The sequence below is a fragment of the Eulemur rufifrons genome, chromosome 20 (genome assembly GCF_041146395.1).
Source record: "Eulemur rufifrons isolate Redbay chromosome 20, OSU_ERuf_1, whole genome shotgun sequence".
Classification (NCBI taxonomy): domain Eukaryota; kingdom Metazoa; phylum Chordata; class Mammalia; order Primates; family Lemuridae; genus Eulemur; species Eulemur rufifrons.
Genome location: NC_091002.1, coordinates 28,667,471 through 28,689,633, shown reverse-complemented (window position 1 = coordinate 28,689,633; position 22,163 = coordinate 28,667,471). Strand labels below are relative to the sequence as shown.

Genomic DNA, 22,163 nt, shown 5'->3' with positions numbered 1-22,163 from the left:
GTCAGCTTTTGACATAATAGATTCCTACATTCATTTGGGCTGTTCTTCAGCTTTCTTACATCCACCAGGATGGGCTATGTTATGTCATGGTAACAAACAACCTCAAAATCTTAGTGGCTTATAACAATAAGAATTTTCCTTCCTTTTGGTATATGTCCATCAAGAGTTGGCTGAGGGCTCTGTTCCACGTCTTCCCATTCAGCAACTTAGGCTAAGGTAGCTGCCACCAACATTGCCACCTGTCCTGGCTAAGGGAAAGAGGGGCCTGGGGAGTCTCATACCATCAATAAAATGTTCAACCTGGAAGTGATATACATCATTTCCCATCACAACTCACTGAAAGATCTTAGTCACCTGACCCCCCCCCCCACAACAAAGGGGCCAGGAAATACAGTTATAAGTGTGCGCAGGAGATGGAAAGCTGATAATATTTGGCAAACAGCAACTGTTACTAGCTTTTATATTTCTGTTCTTTCCTGTTAATCATCAATCCTGTTAATACTGACAATTCGTATGTCAGTAAGAATAGATTTTTCTTTTTTGGAATATTTCTGGCTATTCTTTCATTCTTATTTTTCCTATTAAACTAGAATTAACTTCTCCAGCCACCCTCTTTCTCCCAGTAAAGACAACCCTTGTAGGGTTTTTTTTTTATTGTATTTGCATTAAGTTTATAGATTTAAGGAAAATTGACACATTTATAATATTTAGAGTCTTCACGACTAAGAAGAAAGTATCTTTTTAGTTCTTCACATCTTTTTTTTTACCCCACCTCCTCTTCACATCTTCTTTTGTGTCTTTCATATTTTCTTAATATACATGGTGTGTATTTACTAATAAGTTTTTTTTTTTTTTAAGAGACAAGGTCTTACTCTGTCATCCAGGCTGGACTGCAGTATGTGCGGTCATAGCTCAATGCAGCCCAAACTCCTGAGCTCAATCGATCCTCCTGCCTCAATCTCCCAAGCAGCCAGGATTACAGGTGCATGACACCATGCCCAGCTAATTTTTTTATTTTTTGTGGAGATGCAGTCTCACTATGTTGCCCAGCTATATTCCTTTTTGTTGTTCTTTTAATGGCATTCTTTTTTATTTTACTATCATCTGTAAATAATGATAATTTCTTCTTTACAATCAGGTTGGTTTTCTTGAAGGATTGGAAAAGGTACAACCATTTCTCAGATAACATTACGCAGTCAAAATATTTTTCAAAAAATTTCATAGGGAAAATTTTCTTTTCATGATCCGTCTCTATATTAATTCCAGTGAATAAGTAGGTTAACATTACACCAACAATGATAAATACTGTTTATTCCAGCAACTGGAAACACCAAATTTTTAAGAATTACATTTGTTTTATGCTATGCAGGTGTCTGTTATGCCCACCTGTATAAGAACCAGGAGCCAATAAGTAATTAATGTAGATTAAGATTTGGCTTTAAATAAAGAGGCTCACTGTCCCATTTATCAAATTTGATAGATATTGAAAATTAACCACCCATAGATAATTATAGTTTTGAGTGGCATAGCCATTGCTCTCCTGTTACATTTTTATTTCCTTTGTTGTGAGAAAAACATTGTTTTTTGGGGAACAAAATCAGCTCTTTTCTAAATAAGCAGATATTGTATTACACCTAGAGTTTATTTCATGTTGAAATGGGAACTGCTCGTTGCTTCTTATTTCTTTTCACTGCCTTGATGTACTTACAATGTGAAGTTCAACCTGAGAGTATTTTCCTCCTTTGTAACTTGTATTCCATTCCATCCTCCTTCTATCTCAGCATTACTGTGTTCTTTTTCCCACAACCCATACTCTTAAGAGTACCACCATCAGTTAATCAAACCGTGAACCAAATAGCAGTTGGTAGTTAAATGTTGATAGGCAGATTCTTTGCAAAGTTATAGTGCATACACAGTCATACCTGGGATAGAGGGCTCAGAAGAGAATATGAGACTTCAAAGTTGAATTCCTATCCATCATGAAAGTGAAGTCTTATAAAGATCTGATGGAATGATTTAAATTGAAAATTGAGGCTTCATCATTACATAAAAAGTGGAGAAAAGGTCTTTATGGAGCAGACACAGAGAATAACTACTGGGAAAATATGGCAGAATAAAAATAGATCCACCAAAATAACAAATATCTGAAATAAAAAATGTTCAAGTAGATAAACTTCAGTTATAAACAAATTAAAGATAGCACCTCAGGCTTGATCTTAGAACTGTGGCAACACCAGGAAAGAGAAAAGCTGTGCACAAACCCAGAGAAAACAATAGTAGCAGAAGAAACGGAAAAAATGCAAACTATGGAAGGATTAGAACTGTCAGTAATGGGGCTGGAAGGCATAAAAGACACAAAGGCTATTGAAAGGAACTGGTTAGAATTAAATTTTAAGAAAAACTGAAGCACTGTGATAAAAGGTATAAAAAATTACAGCATCCATTAATGAATATTGTAAATGGAATCAAAATGAAGGGGTTGTTAGTAAAATTAAGGCTAAATGGAAAGATTAAAATACAGATGGAATAGACAAATAGGTTATAACAATTCCAATAGGCCTAGTTTTTTTCCCCCCGTCTCATTTAAATAATGGGGAGGGGTGTAGGTAGGAGGAAACCTCAGTAAAGGAAAAATTAAAGAAATTACTTTAAAAAAAAATAGACCTTTGCCTACAGATTGAGAGCTTATAGAGTTACTTATTTTCCAGATTTGGCACTTAAAGACAGAGTGCCCAGATATACCTATTTATCAGTTTCTTAAAACTGGAAAGAATACCTCTGGTGTATTCTGAGATTTGGGGGGAAAAACTGGAAAGAAGGAAGAACTGTCTTCTGAAGAATAAAAGATAAGAATGACCTCAGACTTTAAACTCAAATCATAGAGAAAAGATACACTTAGAGAAATATTTACAGAATACCAGCCAGTTATCTTGCCTAGCTGCCTGCTGTTTGAAGATAAGAAATTTTGACCCCTGATAGAATCCTGATATCTATTTCTAACAGTCAAGTACCAGAGAAGATTATAAAAGACTGAGATGCAGAGGGAGACCTTTGGATTACTGGAGCACTTTGAACAATGTGAGGCAGTGGTATCGTCCAGAAGTGCCACCTTAGATGCTCAGAACTCTCCATGTAGGACCTCTACCTGAGGTGCTGCATTACAGAGTCTGGGCCTCAGACATCCAGAAATGCGGCCTTGCCTTTAATCAGGGATGACCAGGTCCCGGGAAAATCTTGCTATCCAAAGTTCACAAGACTGCCAATCTATAAATTTGTCACGAGAAATAGAATTTTCAGGTGAACTCAAATGATGATTATATATAAGTAAAATGGTCCCACTCTTTCCGGAAGTCACATAGGACAGACAATTAAAATCAGTGTATAACTTCCGTGAGTTTAGAGTTAAAGGAATATAAGTGGTTTTGAAAAGTCTCCTCTGGTACAGGGATGCTTTCTGAAGGACCTAAGTGTTTGGCACTCTGGGTATGGCAGAAAATGTATGTTTAATTCTATACATGTCATCTGTACTTCTGTACATACAGACTTCTACTAACACCTCCCTTTAAATTCTTTAATACCTTCATCTTTAATCTTTTTATGTGCAGATATAGACAGATATTGGTCAGGTGCATCACTCATTTTAAAATGTTACATTTTGAAATGATAATGTAGTCACAGCATTCAAAATTCAGAAGATCCAAAAGGATAGATACACAGTGAAAAGACTGTTCTCCCTAGGTTCCTTCTTCCCTCACTGAAAATAGCTCTTGTTATTCATTTCTTGAGTATCCTCCAGGCATAGTTTTATGCATATTCAAACAAGTTCCTGTATTCTTTACTAGTGAAATCTATCAGATACATCTAGCAATACACATATTTATAATTTTATTGGCCTCTGACATGGTGGAGAGCAATCGGCTACGGACTGAGCTGCAGATGCTCCACATCTGCCCCTGCCTGTTAATACATACATAGAATCTGCCATCCAATTCTGTCAGGCTCAGGTTATTGCAGTAGGGCCGAGTATTGACTGGTCCAGTGAAGCCACGCTGTGGCTCATCAGCTGGAGCTCAGCAGCAGGTCTGAGAGAATGGTCTCTTCTGCAGTTGGTTCCTACACTAGCTGAATAAAACAGTGATGTATCCTGGTTTTCTCTTATTTATAACTTGTTCCTGGGACTGCCTTTGGTTAAACTAGCAAATAAAAAGATCACATCTGAAGTACAAAGTGTGCTTTCACGTTCCCATTTGGGCAGCATCTTAGGAGACAACTCTCCAGTTTATTTGTTATGAGAAAGATTAGCTAGAGATCAGCTAGTCCAAGGCAAAAGTTATATTTGGTGATATGTGTTTTTTATAATTATTTTTGATGATATATAAATAAAAAGCTTATACAGAAAGTCACTATGTTCAGTTGCCTTGGTGTATATTTTGTAAATAGTTTTTCTTGGAGTGCTCACTGATCTGAGCTGGGTGTTCTGTGGGTGCTTTATTAAGATTTATTTATATAGCACACAGTAAGTTGCACCTGGCCTAAAAATTTTTCCAGGTTGGGCTATAAAATAAATATATTTTAAAATAGTTTTTTTCTATACTAGGAATAACCAGTTTGGAAAATATAATAGAAAAACATCCCATTCATAATACATATATGTAAATATAAATAGATGTATATATAAAGTAGGGATAAACTAAAGTACCAAACCTGTATGAATAAGCTATACAAATCTACTGAAAGGAATAAAATAAGACTAGATAAATAAAAAGACACACCATGTACTTGGATATAAAGATCCATCTTAGTCCATTTTGTGCTGCTATAACAATACCACAGACTGAGCAATTTATAATGAACAGAAATTTATTTCTCACGTTTCTAGAAGCTAAGTCCAAAATCAAGCTGCCACATCAGCAGCTTGCTACATTGTAACATGGTGGAAGGTATCACATGGCAGAAGGGCAAAGAGTGGTGGTGGGGGGAACACAAAAGAGGGCCTGGTTCTTCGTTTTATAAAGAACCCACTCTTGCAATCATGAACCTACTGCCTCCATAACAAACCATAATAGTATTAGTCCATTCATGAGGCCAGAGGCCTAGTGGCCCAATCACCTCTTAAAGGTCCCATCTCTTAATACTATTACAATGGTGATTAAATTTCAACATGAGTTTGAGAGGGGACAAATGTTCAAACCATAATAAGGCCCACTCTCCCTAAAGTAAGCTATAGATTTAATGTATTTTCAATTTCAATCATCTTCCCAATAGGATATTTTAAAAACTTACTTGTCTGAAAAAAGATTGTGTAAGAATAGCCTTGAAAAAAAGGAAAAGTAATGATGAAAATATTGCCCTACTGTATATGTTATGGGTATGCTAAAGTTATATTAAAATAAAACATTGAGTGCTGATGTAGAACATCATGGAAAGGAAAAAGGAAACAAGGGAACAGATGACAAAATCAAGAAACAGACCCAGATGTGTGTTAAGAAGTGACTCTGAAAATGGTAGAATTAAGACAGTGGAGAAAGAATTTCATAAATGCTGTTGGAACAAATGACTGAATTGGAAAAACCGTTTTAGTTCTTTTTTCCATGCCATAAATTCAAAATGGATTAAACATTTAAATTTAAGGCACAAAACCTTGCAAATATTAAAAGAGAATGTAAGTGGGTATTTCTATAATTTGGTGTAGGGAAACCAAAGATAGAAACCATAAAGCAGGGGCACTCAGTGCCAACAGGAGCCAGGCAAGAAATTGAATCAGGCAAATATACTGGGTAAAAAAACTAGAGGTTGTTTTGGTTTTTTTGTTTTGTTGCGTTTTATTTTGTTTTATTCACTCTCCTGATCTCTGCCCATTTATTTTGTTTTTTTGATAGAGGTAGAAATAGTTATCTACATTGAGAAAAATAAAGCATAAAGCACAAGTGGCAACCTACATTTGGTTCAGAATTAGAGAGTGATAGGGAGTGGTGGAAATTGTGACAAATGGGAATCCTGTTGACATAGGCGCAGGGGCACACTTATCCTGTAGCCTGTAAGAGTGCTTCCTCCAGACTGTGCAGCATGGCATTCTGGGGACCCAGGCCACTCAGCTGCAAGCCATTTTGCCATGCACTAATGAAGCCTAGTGTTACTAGATGTTTTTTCCATGTAAAGCTGGAAATTGCAAATTTTATGCTAATTCTCCTAAATTTAAATTATCTCAATTTTTAAAACTTTGGATAGGCCAAACAAAATACTTCTGCAGGCCAGATTCAGCCCATAGGCCTTGAGTTTGTGAACTCCACTGTATAGTTTTTGTTTTAGTTTCAGGATTATGCTTACCTCTTTAAATGAGTTGGGATGCTTTCCATTGTTTCTTTTCCATACTCTGGATCACTTGAGAGTGGGCATTTGCATTTTCACTTCTCCCTTATTTGCATTTTCCCTTTTCACAGTTTTAGTTACCCAGGGTCAACTGTGGTCTGAAAATATTAAATGGAAAATTCTAGAAATGAACAATTCATAAGTTTCAAATGATGCACCATTCATAATGAAATCTAGCACCATCATGCTCCATCAGACATGAATCATCTCTTTGTCCAGTGTATCCATGATGTGCACACTACCTGCCCATTCGTGTCTTGGTTCTCAGATTAAAAAAAACAGGATTTGGTACTATCTGGTTTCAGGCATCCATTGGAGGATCTTAAAACATATCCCCCACCCCGTAGGTAAGGGAGGACTGCTGTACATAGCAGAGCAAGTTTAGTGCATTCTACCTCCATTGCCATCGGAGTCTGGAGCCATTTTGTGAAGACATTTCTATATTTTCTATGTTTTCTTCTGGAGCCAGTTTTGGTTATTTATATTCCTATGAAATCTTTTTAATACAGGTTTTAAAATTAATATTTGAGTTCGCATAGATTTTTATAAATCTCTGCATAATAGTTTTTATCTTTCTCATTCTTAATGTTTTGGTTAGTTGATTTCAATTTCTTTTGAATTTTTTTGTTTCAATTCATATATTTTTGTTTGGACCTTTGTTCCTTTTTCTGGCTTATTTTGTATGATTTGTTCTTTTTCTGCTGTCTAAAGTTGAATTCTTGTGTTCGTTTATTTTCATTCTTTTTAGATTGATAATGTAAATATTGAAGGTTATGGAAGTTTTCTCACAATACAAGGCTTTTCTCCCCACAATGTGATTAATTTCTAAATGATCTGTGATTTGTTTTGATTACTTCTTAGACCAAAGTCATTCAAAAATTATTTCTTGAATTTCCAGGTAGTTTCTTTTTGTTCATCTTTTTATTGTTGAGTTAATTTTACTGTATTGTGGTCAGATTGTAGCCTTTAAGATTTCTGTTCTTTGGTGGACTATTCTTTATGGCTTAAAATAATCAGTTTATCTAAATGTAGATGTTCCAGATTCATATGAAAAGAATGTTTTTTCTCTTTTAAGACACAAAATTCTATATATATATATTTTATTTGTTAATGGTATTGATTACTCTTTTTTGTTATATCTTATTTGGAGATTAGTACTTTTATCTCTATAAAACATCATTAATCCATATACATTTTTTGCCTTCATTTCTATTTTTTTAAAAAATTAGCACTCCTGCTTTCTCTAATAATATTTGCCCTGCTACATTTTTGCTTATTTTGCCAATACCAATCAGTGTCTTGATTACTGTAGCTATAAGTCCTTAAATAGGGTAGACTGATTCCTCTCCCTTTGTTCTCTTTTTTCCAAAATTGTTTCAGCTATTTTAGTTCCTTACCTTTCTTTCCATCTAAATTTTTTAAAGTTATCTATATCTACAAAAAAAAATCTTGCTGGCATTTTGATAGGAATTATGTTAAAACTATATATCAATTTAGAGAGAACATCTTTACTATGTTGAGTCTTCAAATCCATGAACACAAATGTCTCTGCATTTATTTAGCTCTTATTCAATTTCTTTAATCAGCATTTTGTAGTTTTCCACATATAAGTCCTGTACATGTCTAATGTCTTGTTAAATTTACTCCTTTGTATTTCTTTTTTTAACAATTGTAAATGTCATTGTATTTTTAACTTTAGTGTTCATGTGTTCATTGCTAGTTTATAGAAATATAATTGATGTTTTAATGTTTATCTTGTATTCTGCAACCTTGCTAAACTCACTTATTCTAGAAGTTTTTTTGTAGATTCTTTGGGATTTTGTTTTTGTGGATGATTATTTTGTTGGCAAAAAGAGGCAGTTTAATTTTTTCCTTTCTGATGTGTGTGCCTTTTATTCCCTTTTCTACCTTATTGCACTGGCTAGAACTTCCAGCGCTATGTTGAATAAGAGTGGTGAGAGCAGATATCCTCCCTCGTTCCTGGTCTTAGGGGGGTAAGTATTCAGTCTTTCACCATTAAGAATAATGTTAGCTGTACAATTTTTGTTGTTATTGTTTGGTTGGCTTTTTGTTTGGTTTGTTTTTTGTAGATGCTTTTTTATCACGTTGAAGAAATTTCATTACATTTCTGGGAGTTTTTTAATCATAAATGGGTGTTAAGTTTTGTCAAATGCTTTTTTTGCGTCAATCAATATGATGATGTGATTTTTCTTCTTTAGTCATTTAATATGGTAGATTACATTGAGTGATTTTTAAATATTAAACCAGCCTTGCATCCTTTGAATGAGTCCTACTTGATCATGGTATAAAATGCTATTTACATATTGTTGAATTCTACTTGCTAATATTTTGTCAAGAATTTTTGTGTCTGTGTTTGCTAGACATTCTCTACATCTGGTTTTGCAATCAGGGTAATACTAACTTCAAGAAATGAATTGGGAAGCATTCCCTCCTATTGTCTGCAAGAGATTGTCAAAAATTGATGTTAATTCTTCTTTAAACAGTTGGTACAATTCTCTAGTAAAATCATCTGAGCCTAGAGCTTTCTTTTTGGTGAATTTTTAAATGATAAATTAAATTGCTTTAATAGTTACAGAATTGTTTGAATTATCTATTTTATATTGGATGAGTTTGTGTTTTTTGAGGAATTGGTCAGTTTTATTAATTATATTGTTAAATTTATGTCTGTTTATGTGTGTATACCCTTACTATCCTTTTGATGTCTACAGAGTTGGAAGTGTTGTCTCCTATTTTGATATTGGTACTTTGTGTCTTCTCTCTTTTTTTTTTTATTTGTCTTTTTTCCTAGAGGTTTGTCAATATCATCGATCATTTCAAAGAATAAATTCAGCATTTTGTTTCATTGATTTTTCTCTGTTGCTTTCCTGTTTTTAATTTCATTGATTTCTGCTCTTTATTTCTCCCCTTCCTCTTGACTTGGGTTTATTTTGCTCTTTTTCTACATTCTTAATGTAGTTTAGATTATTGATTTGATACTTTTCTTCTTTTCTTATGGATGCATTGTTATGAATTCCCCTCTCAGGACTGCTTTACCTACATCCCACAAACTTTGATATGTTGTATTTTCATTTTCAATCAATTTGGTGTATTTTTAAAAATTTCTTTTGGGGCCTCTTTTTGACCCATGGATTATTTAGAAATGTGTTGATTTGTTTCTAAATGTTTGGATGTTTTCTTGTTACCTGTTACAGATTTGTAGTTTGATTCCATTGTGTATAGTAACACTCTGTGTGACTTCAAGTTTTTAAAATTTGTTGAGATTTGTTTTATGGCCAAAGATATGTTCTATCTTGGTATATGTGCCTTAGGTGCTTGAAAAGAATGTGTATTCTGCTGGTGCTAGGTGAAATGTTCTATAAATTTTGATTAGATCCTGTTGTTTAATTGCGTTGTTGAGTTTTTCTTTATCCTTGCTGGTTTTCTGTCTAGTTGTTCCATCAGTTCTTGAGAGAGGGTTTTGAAGTCTTCAAGTATAATCGTGGATTTATTTTTCCTTTCAGTTCTATCAGTTTTTGCTTCATATATTTTGCAGCTTTGTTGTTTTGTGTACACACATTTAGGATTGCTATGTCTTCTTAGTGGATTGTCCATTTTATCATTGTGTAATGTTTCTTTCTCTGGTAATTTTACTCTGAACTCTACTTTGTCTGATGGTAAATACATTCACTCCTGCTTTGTTTTGATTAATGCTTCCATTACATATCTTTTTTTCCATCCTTTTCAACCTGCCTGTGCCATTATTTTTTAAGTGAATTTCAATTAGACAGCATATTGTCGGGTTATGGTTTTTTTAATCCACTCTCCCAATTTCTTTGTTTTAATTGACATATTTAGATCATTTATACTTAATGTAATTATTTATATGTTAGGGCTTAAGCCTGCCATTTTAATTTTTTTTTTTCTCTGTTCTCTCTGTTTTCTGTTTCTCTGTTACTTGAATAATTGTTTGAAGTCCATTTTGATTTCTTTGTAATGTTTTTGAGTATATGTCTTTATGGTTTTCTGAGTGATTACTGTAGGCGTTGTATTATATATGCAGTCTACTGGTGTCATTTTATTAATTCAAGTCAAGACTAGAAATCTTACCTCCCTTTTATGTCCTTTTAGCCTTTCTTATCTTTAATATACTTGTCTTATTTTTTTTTTTTTTTTTGAGACTGAGTCTCACTCTGTTGCCCATGCTAGAGTGCCATGGTGTCAGCCTAGCTCACAGCAACCTCAAACTCCTGGGATCAAGTGATCCTCCTGCCTCAGCCTCCCAGAGTGCTAGGGTTACAGGCGTGAGCCACCACGCCTGGCCAATATACTTGTCTTGAATGTTTCCTCTGCATACATTTAGAACCACATTAGACAATTATTATTTTTCCTTCAACCATCAAACATAATTTAGAAAACTCAAGGAAAGTTTATTGTGTTTATCCATATTTTTGCTTTCCATGTTTTTTCTTCCTTCTTATGTCTCAAGGTTCCTTTTCTTATTTCCTTTCTGTTAAGGTAACTTCCTTTAGTCATTCTTTAAGAGTAGATCTGCTGGTAGCAAATTCTCTTTGTTTTCTTTCATGTGAAGATGTCTTGATATCCTATTTCATTCCTGAGGATATTTTTGCTGCATATAGGGTTCTGGGTTGACAGTTCTTTTCTTTCAGCACTTAAAAAATATGTCCCTTCTTTTCTGATGAGAAATTTTTTCGAATTATTTTCCCCCTAATGGTATCTTTCTGGTTGCTTTCAAGATTTTTGTTGTTAGTTTTCAGAAGTTTGAGTAGGATGTGTCTTGGTGTAGATTTCTCTGGGTTTATTCTGTTTGGAGTTTGTTCAGCTGCTTGAATCTGTACATTTATGTCTTTTGTAAAATTTGGTAATTTTTTAGCCACTATTTTTAGTAATTTTTCAGCCCTGTCCTTTTTCTCCTCTCCTGGGAATCCAGTGACACGAATGTTAAATTTTTTATTGTGGTCCCGCATGTCCCTGAGGCTCAGTTAATTTTTTTCTTCAGTCTGTTTTCTGTCTCTTGTTCATATTGTATATTCCTACCATTCTGTCTTCTAGTTCACTAGCGCTTTCCTCTTTTATCTCCATTCTGCTGTCGAGCTCATCCACTGAGTTTTTACTTCAGTTATTATATTTTTCAGTTCCATAACTTCCGTTTTGTTCCTCTTTATATCTTCTGTTTCTTTACTGAGATGTTCAGTGTTTTCACTTGTTTCAAGCATGTTCATAATTGCTTACTGAAACATTTTTATGATGGTGGCTCTAAAATCTTTATCCAGTAATTCTGACATTTCTGTCATCAGCGTTGGCATCTGTTGGTTGTCTTTTTTCATTCAATTTGTGATCTTCCTAGTCTTTGGTATGATGAGTGATGGACACTTTATGTATTATGTTATGAGACTCTGGATTTTATTTAAACCTTCTGAGTTAGCTGGCTTCCTACGGCCTGCTCTGACAGTGAAAAGGTGGAGTTGTGGTGCTGCCTCATTAATACCAGGTAAAGGTACCAGGTAAAGGGTAGAAGGCCAGGCTCCCCCTTCAGCTTCTGTTGACACAGGAGGAGTAAGGGTCGGGGGCAGGGATGAGAATTCCAGCTCTCAACTAGGCTTTCACCAATACTTCCTTGTCTGGGAGCAGAAGTGCTTGTTGCCGCTGGTTAGTGGTAAAATACTGATTCTCGGCTGAGTGCAGTGGCTCATGCCAGTAATCCTAGCACTCTGAGAGGCTGAGGCAGGAGGATCACTCAAGGTCAGGAGTTTGAGACCAGCCTGAGCAAGAGTGAGACCCTGTCTCTACTAAAAATAGAAAAAAATTAGCCGGGTGTGGTGGTGTGCGCTTGTAGTCTTAGCTACTCAGTAGGCTGAGGCAGGAGGATCGCTTGAGCCCAGGAGTTTGAGGGAGTTTGTAAGCTAGACTAATGCCATGGCACTCTACTTAGGGCAACGGAGTGAGACCATGTCTCCAAAAAAAAAATATCCTGATTCTCCACTAGATCTCCTCTGTCAGCACCCCAGAGGTAGGAGTATAGTCATTTTGTTACTGCTGGATAGGAGTGGCAGTCAGGGTCCATATATAGTCTCTGCCCATATCACAGTGGTGGGACCTCATTTCCACCTGGTGGGATAAGAGTTCCAGCCTCCTACTTGGCTTTTTCTGACCCTATCTCAACAGGATGGCTGAGGGAACCTTGTAATGTCCTAGCAAGGGTGAAAACCTAGGCTTTCCATTCAGCCTTTGCTGGCACGTGTAGGGGCTTTACCAGTTTTTTTCTGGGTTGTTTAACTGGAGTAGAGCAGTTATTGTCTAGAAGCTTTCTGTGTTGCTAGGCTACTCCTTTTATGGTCCTTTGGCTGGAGAGGACAGGCTCATTGGGGCTTTTTTATCTTGTTGAATTTCTGGTTTGCCGGCCTCTCCAGCTCCAAATCTGGAATATATGAGACAAAAAGAAATCCCAGAGAATTCACCAGTATGCTATTCCTTGAGTCCCCAGGTCCCTACCTAGTTTGCTGCTTTTTCTCCACCTTTCAGAGTCTTCTTTTGTTTTATATATTTACATAATGTCCAGGGTTTGTAGTTATATTTAGCTGAAAAAATAGGGAATTGTATGTCTACTCCATCTTTCTGGAATCAGAAGTCTACCTGACCATCTTTTGATGGAGGTACAGACAGTAACTCAATTATCTTTTATTATCATCTTTTAGTTAATAATGATAACTAACATTTTTCAAGTATACACTATGTGCCCAGGTACTGTTCTAAGTGCTTTTCATGTATTGAGTAATTTAATTCCTGTAAAACTTTATAAAGTTACTATTAATGCTGTTATTGTACCTCATCAGATGAGAAAAACTGAGACACAGAAAAGGTAAGTAACATGCCCAAAGTCACTGACATATCCATGATTAAATCCCAGGCTATCTGATTCTTCAGGCCCACCCTATTGCCCATGGCCTAAGACAAATCTGATAACAATTCTATATGCTTTCCATTATAGCAACTTGACTTTTCTTTCTGGACACTTACTATAGTTTTCTATCCTAGAATTCAGAAATTTTACCATGATATGTCTAAATATAGGTCTTTTTTTTTTTAATAATTCTCTCTAGGACTCAGCATATCCTTTTGATTAGAAAGCTTAGATTTTTCTACTGATCAACGACATATTTTTGAAATTTAAAAATTTTCCCCTCATTTCATCCACTCAAAAAAAGATTTTACAGAAGATAATATTTCAAAAGGCCATAAAGATAATCAAAAACAAAGAAGTGAGTTATTTCTAATTTGTCAAAAGCTTGATTTTTCTAATGAACCAGTTAGAGACTAGTTAAACAACATGATCAAGCTGTGAGAAGCTGCTTAGACCTTAAGACTTCAAGCTGTGAGTTGTCTAACATTGGAAGACCTGCTTGATCATGGCTTTTGGTGTGGAAAAAAAAAAAGTAAGGTAACCAAGAAAAGTGAGCTATGATATCATAGTCAGCATCACTTATTACTGTTGCTTTTAATCATTTCAAAAAGTAGAACACAATTGTATAAAACAATAATTATAAAAATGCATCATTGGGCTTATAAAAGTAATCTATATGACAATAATAACACAAAGGGAGGGGAGGGAGGGAATGGAGCTATATTGGAGCCAGGAAGTAACACCAGATGGTAACTCTAATCCACAGGTAAAAATGAAGAGTATTGTAAACAATAAATATGTAGGTGAATATTGAAGACTCAAATATATTTTCACCATTTCTATAATATTATTTGACATAAAATTATATAAAGCAACAATTATGACACTATCATTGAATTTATAAAATATATAGAATATAATATATGTTATAAAAATATCTCCAAAGAGGAGGATGGATCTTAAGACATACCTCAGAGATATTGCAGGTTCAGTTCCAGGCCAATGCAATAAAGCAAATATGACAATAAAGCAAGTCACACAAATTTATTGGTTTCCCAGTGCTTTTTGTTGTTGTTGTTGAGACAGAGTCTCACTTTGTTGCCCAGGCTAGAGTGAGTGCCGTGGTGTCAGCTTAGCTCACAGCAACCTCAGACTCCTCGGCTTAAGCGATCCTACTGCCTCAGCCTCCCGAGTAGCTGGGACCACAGGCATGCGCCACTATGCCCGGCTAATTTTTTCTATATAGATTTTTAGTTGTCCATATAATGTCTTTCTATTTTTAGTAGAGACGGGGTCTCGCTCTTGCTCAGGCTGATCTCGAACTCCTGACCTCGAGCGATCCACCCGCCTCGGCCTCCCAGAGTGCTAGGATTACAGGCGTGAGCCACCACGCCCGGCCCCCAGTGCTTTTTAAAGTTATGTTTACACTGTACTCTATTAAGTGTGCAGTAGCATTATATCTAAAAAAGCAATGTACATACCTTAATTAAAAAATACTTTATTGCTAAAAAATACTAATGATCATCTGAGCCTTCACTGAGTCATAATCTTTTTGTTGGTGGAGGGTCTTGCTGCAATATTGATGGCTACTGACTGATCAGGGTGTTGGTTGCTGAAAGTTGGTATGGCTGTGGCAATTTCTTAAAATAAGACAACAGTGAAGTTTGCTGCCATTGCTCGATTCCTACTTTCAGAAAGATTTCTCTGTAGCATGCGATGCTGTTTAATAGCATTTTACCCACAGTAGAACTTCTTTCAAAATTGGAGTCAATCCTCTCAAACCCTGTGGCTCCCTTATCAACTAAGTTTATGTAATATTCTAACTCCTTGTTGTCATTTTAACAGTGTTCACAGCATCTTTACCAGGAGTAGGTTCCATCTCAAGAAACTACTTTCTTTGATCATTCATAAGAAGCAACTGCCCATCTGTTACAAATTTCAAGACATACTACAAAGTTACAGTAATCAAGAGGGCATGGTACTGGCATAGGATAGACATATAGATCAATGAAATAGAATTCCAAGTCAAGAAATACATCTTTATATTTATGGTCAGTTGATTTGTGGTTAAGGTGCCAAGGCAATTCAATGGGGAAGAGAAAGTCTCTTCAACAAGTAGTACTGGGACATTGGCTATCCACTTGCAAAGTGATGAATTTAGACGTTGGCCTTGCACTGCGCACAAAAATTAACTCAAAATAGATCATAGAGCTTAAAAAAAAATAAGGCTCTTAAAACATAGGAATAAAACTTTATGATCTTGAGATAGACAAAGATTTCTTAGCTATAACACCAAAAGCATAAGCAATTTAAAAATTGGAAAATTGAACTTCATCAAAATTAAAACTTTTGTGCTTCAAAAACACCATTAAGAAATTGAAAAGACAAGCCTAAAACTGGGAGACAAGATTTGCAAACCATATGTCTGATAAAGCACCTGTATCCAGAGTATATAAAGGATTCTTGCAACTCAGTAAGAAAACAAATAACTCAATTTAAAATTGGGCGAAGGTTTTGAATCGGTATTTCACCAAATATTCTAGTTGCCATAAGCACATGAAAAGATGCTCAGCATCACTAATCATTAAGGAAATGCAAATTAAAACCACAGTAAAACACCACTGCACACCCACTAGGATGGCTAAAATCAGAAAGATAGAACAGCAAGTTTGGAGAGGATGTAGAGAAATTGGAACCCTCATACATTGCTTACGGGATTATAAAATGGTGCAGCCACTTTAGAAGACAGTGCGGCAGTTCCTCAAAAGGTTAAACATAGCATAAACAGGACCCAGCAATTCTATTCCTGAGTATACACCTAAGAGAAGTGAAAACATGTCTGCACAAAAATTTTCACATAAATGTTCATAGCAGCATTATTCATAATAGCCAAAGAGTGGGAACAATCCAAATGTCCATCACCTGGTGAAAAATAAAGAAAATGTGTTTTATCCATAAAATGGAATACTATTAGGCAATGCAAAGGAACAATGGAAGAAAAGCAGAAGTAATGTTTTAAGAGATCTAAAGAGTACTCTAGAGAAGTTGGACCAAGAATTGAGAAAGTAAAGCATAATGCTCCAAAAAAGAGGGAAATAACACCAAAAATATAAAAATGATGAGAATTGGTGAGAATTCTCAGAATGTACTAACTCAGTGATTTTAAGAGGCTGCGAGTATAGGTAATAGGATAATTAGGGCATAGTAGGAATAAAATGTGAAGTACAAGTATTTTGTATAACTATTTAATACTCTCAGACCTAGTGAGTGATTAGATGCTGAACACAAATGAGTGCATAATGTTTGATTCCATTTGTATTAAATTCTAGAATAAGGAAAATTAATCTGTATTAATAGAAGTCAGTGGTTGGGGTGATAATTAACTGCAAAGGGGTACAAGGGAACTTTCTGGAGAGATGGAAACATCCTATATTTTTTTTTTAATATGCAGTAATCTTTGTTACATATATTCTGTATCTTGATTAGGGTAGGATAGTGGTAACATGGTTGTATTCATTTGTCCAGACTATGACTTGTACTTTTAACATGGTTGCATTTTTAAAATATAAATTATATCTCAACTTTAAAAAAAAAAAAAAAGATTAACAAAGTCAAAAGTGTTACAGCTCTTTTAGAATTTGTCTAGCAGGTTTCTGGTCCTCACCAGAAGATCCCTCCAAAATTTAAAAAAGAAAAAAAGTCCAAAGTAGTATTTCTTAAGAAGGTTTTTTGTGGATTCTTTTTTATTTATAAGAATAAATACATTGGTTTTTATGGTTTATGAACCATAAATTGTAAAATACAGCAGTAAAATTGCTGATGTCTCCCTTTCTGAGCATTTTTTAAGCAAAAGCAGAGGACTCACTACTGAGAAGATGATGATATGGTATTGGAACAGGAGCTGATCTAGGAAGAAATGCTGCCGCAGCCCATCTAGCTGCGGTGTATTGTGTTAAACTCAGGTCCTGTAGGGATCCAAATTTCATGTACTCTGTCCCTTTTAGATCTTCATGGTGAGAAATCCTATTGCTGATAAAATACTTGGATCTTCTTTGTTTTTTTTTTTTTTCTAATAAACTGCTTAGGCAGCTAGAAATTTAGGCTGAGGCTAGAGATTTCAGGAACTATGAATTATATAAGAGGTAAAAAAAGGTTTTCATGTCAGTGAAGTTGGAAATGCCAAGATGCAACAGCACTGTATGTGCTATTCTCCTCTTCACTCCCACAAGGAGTAATTACTAAATAACTAGATTTGTAAGACTTCAATAGCAAAGAATACTTATTACTAAGATGATGAATATGTAGCTGCTTTTTTAAAATTATCTTATTTGAAAAAATTAGTACTCATGCTGAAAAGGTATTATGATGAAAATTTTATAAAAACAAATGTATCACTAGACCAGGATTAACAGGTTGGAATAATCCACCATCTACTTAAACTGTTGGGCCAACATACAGTAGCTAAGCTATTCCATTAATGTAAAGGAGAAAAATTCCTAAAATGTATTTTGCATCAACATATCCTCTATCAACCCTGCACCCCTCTGGTAACGAGGTTTAATTGTTAGGTCCTGCCGGGTAGTGAGGACTCAGAAAAGTCTCCGCATTCAGTCCCCAGGAGCACTGAGGCAGATGTCTCTTCTCTGATTACAGCACTACCTCTCATGCTCTGCATGTCTGTGTCTCTGTTCACAATTCTGCAGGAGTTCCTTGCTGGTACTTCCCAGTGTGAGGACCCTGCAGGGCAATGTTCTTATGCCGCTGGCCTCACTCCTAGCTGGCCTATGCTGATGGCCGCCTTTGGCCAGGACACGGTTTCCAGTTCCTGCCTCTTGGGGAAACAGGTTGGCAGGCCACTTGACAGAAGGCCTGGCAGTGCGTGTGGAAGAGCTCCCTGAGGAAGGGGCATGTGGCTTAGTAGAATCCTCTCCAGAGACTCGATTTTTGTCAGGGCTGCTTTTATGTTATTTACTACTTCTATGTAATGTCACTGCCTTCCCCAAACACACACACATACACATACACAAGCCTTAATATTTTTGTCCTAACTCAGAGTTTTCAGAGATCCCTTGAAGTCAATAGGACAGGCATTATCCCATTTGAAAGATGAGAAAACTGTGGTATAGATGGGACAGGTCCTGACATCTAGCTAGTGACATCTTGGGAACAAACATCCAGAGTTGCTGACTGCAGACCTGTCCCTTTTCCCACCATACCACTTTCTGTCTGCTTGCGTATTTCCTCTGTATTAGCCTGCCCAGCACAGATGTTTAATCTCCGATTTCCTAAAATAACAGGTATCTTACCAAGCCCAGTTTATCTGGGGAAGGGCATTTTTAAAGGATTAAAGAACAGTCATCTATGTCTTAACTATAGCAGAGGTCATCAGATGAGGCCTTGTCAGCAATGTGAAAGTTGAGAGCTAAGTTTTGTGCAGCTATAATTTTCTAATAGCTCTGCAGTGTATGTGCTATGTATATTTAGTAAAGCATTCCTTAACTACGTCCTTCCTTCCCTTCCTAAGAAGATCTGAATGTAGGAAAAAGGAAATTAGAAAAGCTCTTGTTCTAACTAAACTAATGCAGAAAATGGCCAAAGGTTCAAAACTAAATACTACCCATTATTTATGTTTGGAAGTTTTCAGAGAAGAGTTCCATGGGATGAAGTTGTTCTGTGCAGCTGTTGGTTTACTAAAGTAGTAATACAGCTGAGGTTTCAGATACAGCCAGTCAGCATCTCAATGGTGTCAACAGCATAAATATACTCTTCTGGGAACCACAAGGGCACTAAAGATCTGTGAACACATTTTTAATTTACCATGCATAAATAAAAGTAGAAGTTTTCTTTGCTTGGTAAGGTTTCATTTTGGTTTGGTTTTGCGGTAGTCATAGTTATAATCCCATTAGCAGTCTTTGGTCTTAATAGCAGGCCTGGCAGGAGCTCCTTAAGGAATCAAAATGACAAGGAAAGTTCTAATAAGATGGTGTGATGAGCCAGCCACTTCATCACTATAGCTCATCACCTAAAGGAGAGGCAGCCTCCACTTGTGGAATTTTAACTGTAGTAATCAGTAAGTATTACCAAACAGACTGACAGAAAGAGTCCCTTTTGAGTGTTTAATTTTCTGATTTTATTATAAAAGTAACACACGAGAAAGGCAGTAGAGGATACAGGCTGAGAGCACTGGCTTTGGAGTTGGAGAGGCCCTGGCTCCCAAACATACTTGGTCAGTCATGACTATGTAACCAAAACTCTGTCAGCTTCAGTTTCCTTATCTATAAAACGAGCAGAAATGGTACCTACCATAGAAGTTTGATGTGAGGATTAAATAAAATAATACCAGTAAAATTCTTAGAATAGGGCCTGATTTAATAGAGGGGCTTAAAAAAAAAAGAAAATCAAAATGACTAGTAAACCACAGCCACTGTTAACATTTTGATGTGTTGGCTTTCAGGCTTTTTTCTGCCATATATGTATGTACACACACACATACACATACCTATACATAGTTACAGATTTATAAAATTGGGATGTTTTATATGCAATTATATCCTGCTTAATTTTTCCCACATATCTTTATATTTCTTGTGACATTAAAATCGACTAAAAACACATTTTCATGACCCTTCAATATTGTAACATCTGACTTTACATAATTGTTTAATGATTATTTCCTTGTGAGATAGCTAAGTTATTTCTTATATTTTACCATTTCAAATATTGCTATTTTAAGGGTTGAGTTATTAAGTTAAAGTTTAAAGAGTTTGAAAAATCTTAAAACTTTTTTTTTTCTTTTTGCACTTCTTTGAGGTTGAACATTTTCATATGTTTTATTAATTATGGGCATTTTTTCAATGAAATGCCTTTTAGTGAATGAATGCAACCTGCAAAACTTTTTAGGTAGCATCTCCAACCTTGGAATAGTGTCAGGTACATCATACTCAGTAAATATTTGGCATGATTAATGAATGAATAGCAAGAATATTTACACTTTGTCTATCATATCTGTTTCACATAAGGTCAAGCCATAGAAAACTTTTAACCTCTATATGCATGTACAACAACAATGCTATCTTGGTTCCTAGTCTTTATACTTAATTTTTCTCCATTCTTTTCTTCCCCCACAGTTTACCCATGAGCTCGGATTTCCCACATTACAACTTCAGGATGCCTAATATTGGATTCCAGAATCTGCCACTCAACATATATATTGTGGTTTTTGGCACTGCTATATTTGTCTTCATCCTTAGTTTACTCTTCTGTTGCTACTTGATTAGGTAACCAATTTTCATTCTATGTTGCTTCAGAATATGTTAAACAATTGATAATCAAGTTTCTACCCTCAGATTTTTTTAAAAAAATGTTATAAGTATAATTAGCAAATTTTTTAAAAATTAAGGTTTTTTTTTAAAATGTAAATATGATAGCAAATTTTTAAAAAATTAAGGTGGCTTAACATTTTAATCTTCTGTGAGTTAATAATTAGTAAAGTACCTTTGTATACTCTTCAATCCTATCTGCTGATGAGATGTTTTACTCTTTAGGAGAAAATTATCTTCATTTATTTTTCTTCCTTATTAAGATCTTGTCCAGATATACTTATGTCATTTTCTGTCCCCAAGATTTAATTTACTTTCACAGGGATTTCATACTGGCTTTTCAAGAGGGTCTGGCATCCTTCTTAGCTAAAGTCATTAGAGATCAGAAAACAATGTCCAAGACAAGGTCCAAGCTTGTAAAAAACTCATTGTGATTACTTAAAAAGATTTTAAGCTCCCATTTGTTGAACCAAAAGGGTTCAGATGATTGCTTATCTGCACAAAACATTAAATGTTCCACAGGCCCTGCAGCAAACGTACAGACAAGTGATGAAGGATACCACCTCACTTGAGGAGATAATGGTAAAGATTCATGGTTGGCTGGGCTCAGTGGCTCATGCCTGTAATCCCAAGACTTTGGGAGGCCAAGGAGGGAGTATCACTTGAGGCCAGAAGTTCAAGACCAGCTTGGACAACATAACAAGATCCTGTATCTACCAAAAAAAAAAAAAGGTAGTGGGGCATGGTGATGCACACCTGAAGTCCCAGCTACTCAGGGGGCTGAGGCAGGAGTATCGCTTGAGCCAAGGAGTTCAAGGCTACGGTGAGCTGTGATCATGCCACTGCACTTTAGCCTGATGGACAGAATGAGCCCTTGTCTCAAAAAAAAAAAAAAAAAAAAAGATTCATAGTTAACTAGCTCATAATTATTTAAGCAAGCATTTTCACTTTTTTTTTTTTTTTTTCTATTTTGGGAGGGTGAGTACAGGTTCTCGCTGTCTTGCCCAGAGTAGAGTGTAGTGGTGTCATTATAGCACACTGTAACCTCAAACACCTGGGCTCAAACAATCCTCCTGCCTTAGCCTCCCAAGTAACTGGGACTACAGGCACTCGTCACCATGCCCAGCTAATTTCTCTATTTTTTGTAGAGACAAGATCTTGCTATGTTGCTCACGCTGGTCTTCAACTCCTGGCCTCAAGCGATCCTTTGGCCTCACCCTCCCAAAGTGCTAGGATTACAGACGTGAGCCACCACACCCAGCCTATTTTCACTTTTAAATTTTTAAATAGGGCCTAATTTTCAAAGTCAAAACTCAGACTATAAAAATTTGTATATGGTATTATTTAGAGTTTTATGGAGTAAAATAAAAGAAAATTGAATTTTATTAAACAGCTATTCATCTAATAATTTTTAGTGTTTGTACAATATATGATTATGGTTAAAATAAATACCATCATCAGACATCTTTCAGCAATAATTCATTATTGCCACCAGCATTTTGGGGCATTCACTGACGATCAAATTCAAATAAATTTGGTGTATAGTTTCTGATATT

General features: G+C 35.6%; 1 protein-coding gene and 1 non-coding gene across 2 annotated transcripts in view; both read left to right on the top strand.

Moving 5' to 3' along the window:
* Nucleotides 1–22,163, top strand: part of RNF24 (ring finger protein 24) — a 64,754-nt gene that overhangs the window by 23,143 nt on the left and 19,448 nt on the right. The window contains exon 2 of the mRNA XM_069496147.1: nt 20,416–20,565. Within this exon, the coding sequence (XP_069352248.1) occupies nt 20,416–20,565 (150 nt within the window). The remainder of the gene's footprint in view (nt 1–20,415; nt 20,566–22,163) is intronic.
* LOC138401302 (U7 small nuclear RNA) lies at nt 16,904–16,964 on the top strand. Its single transcript, XR_011236462.1, has one exon. It is a non-coding gene; the product is annotated as a U7 small nuclear RNA (small nuclear RNA).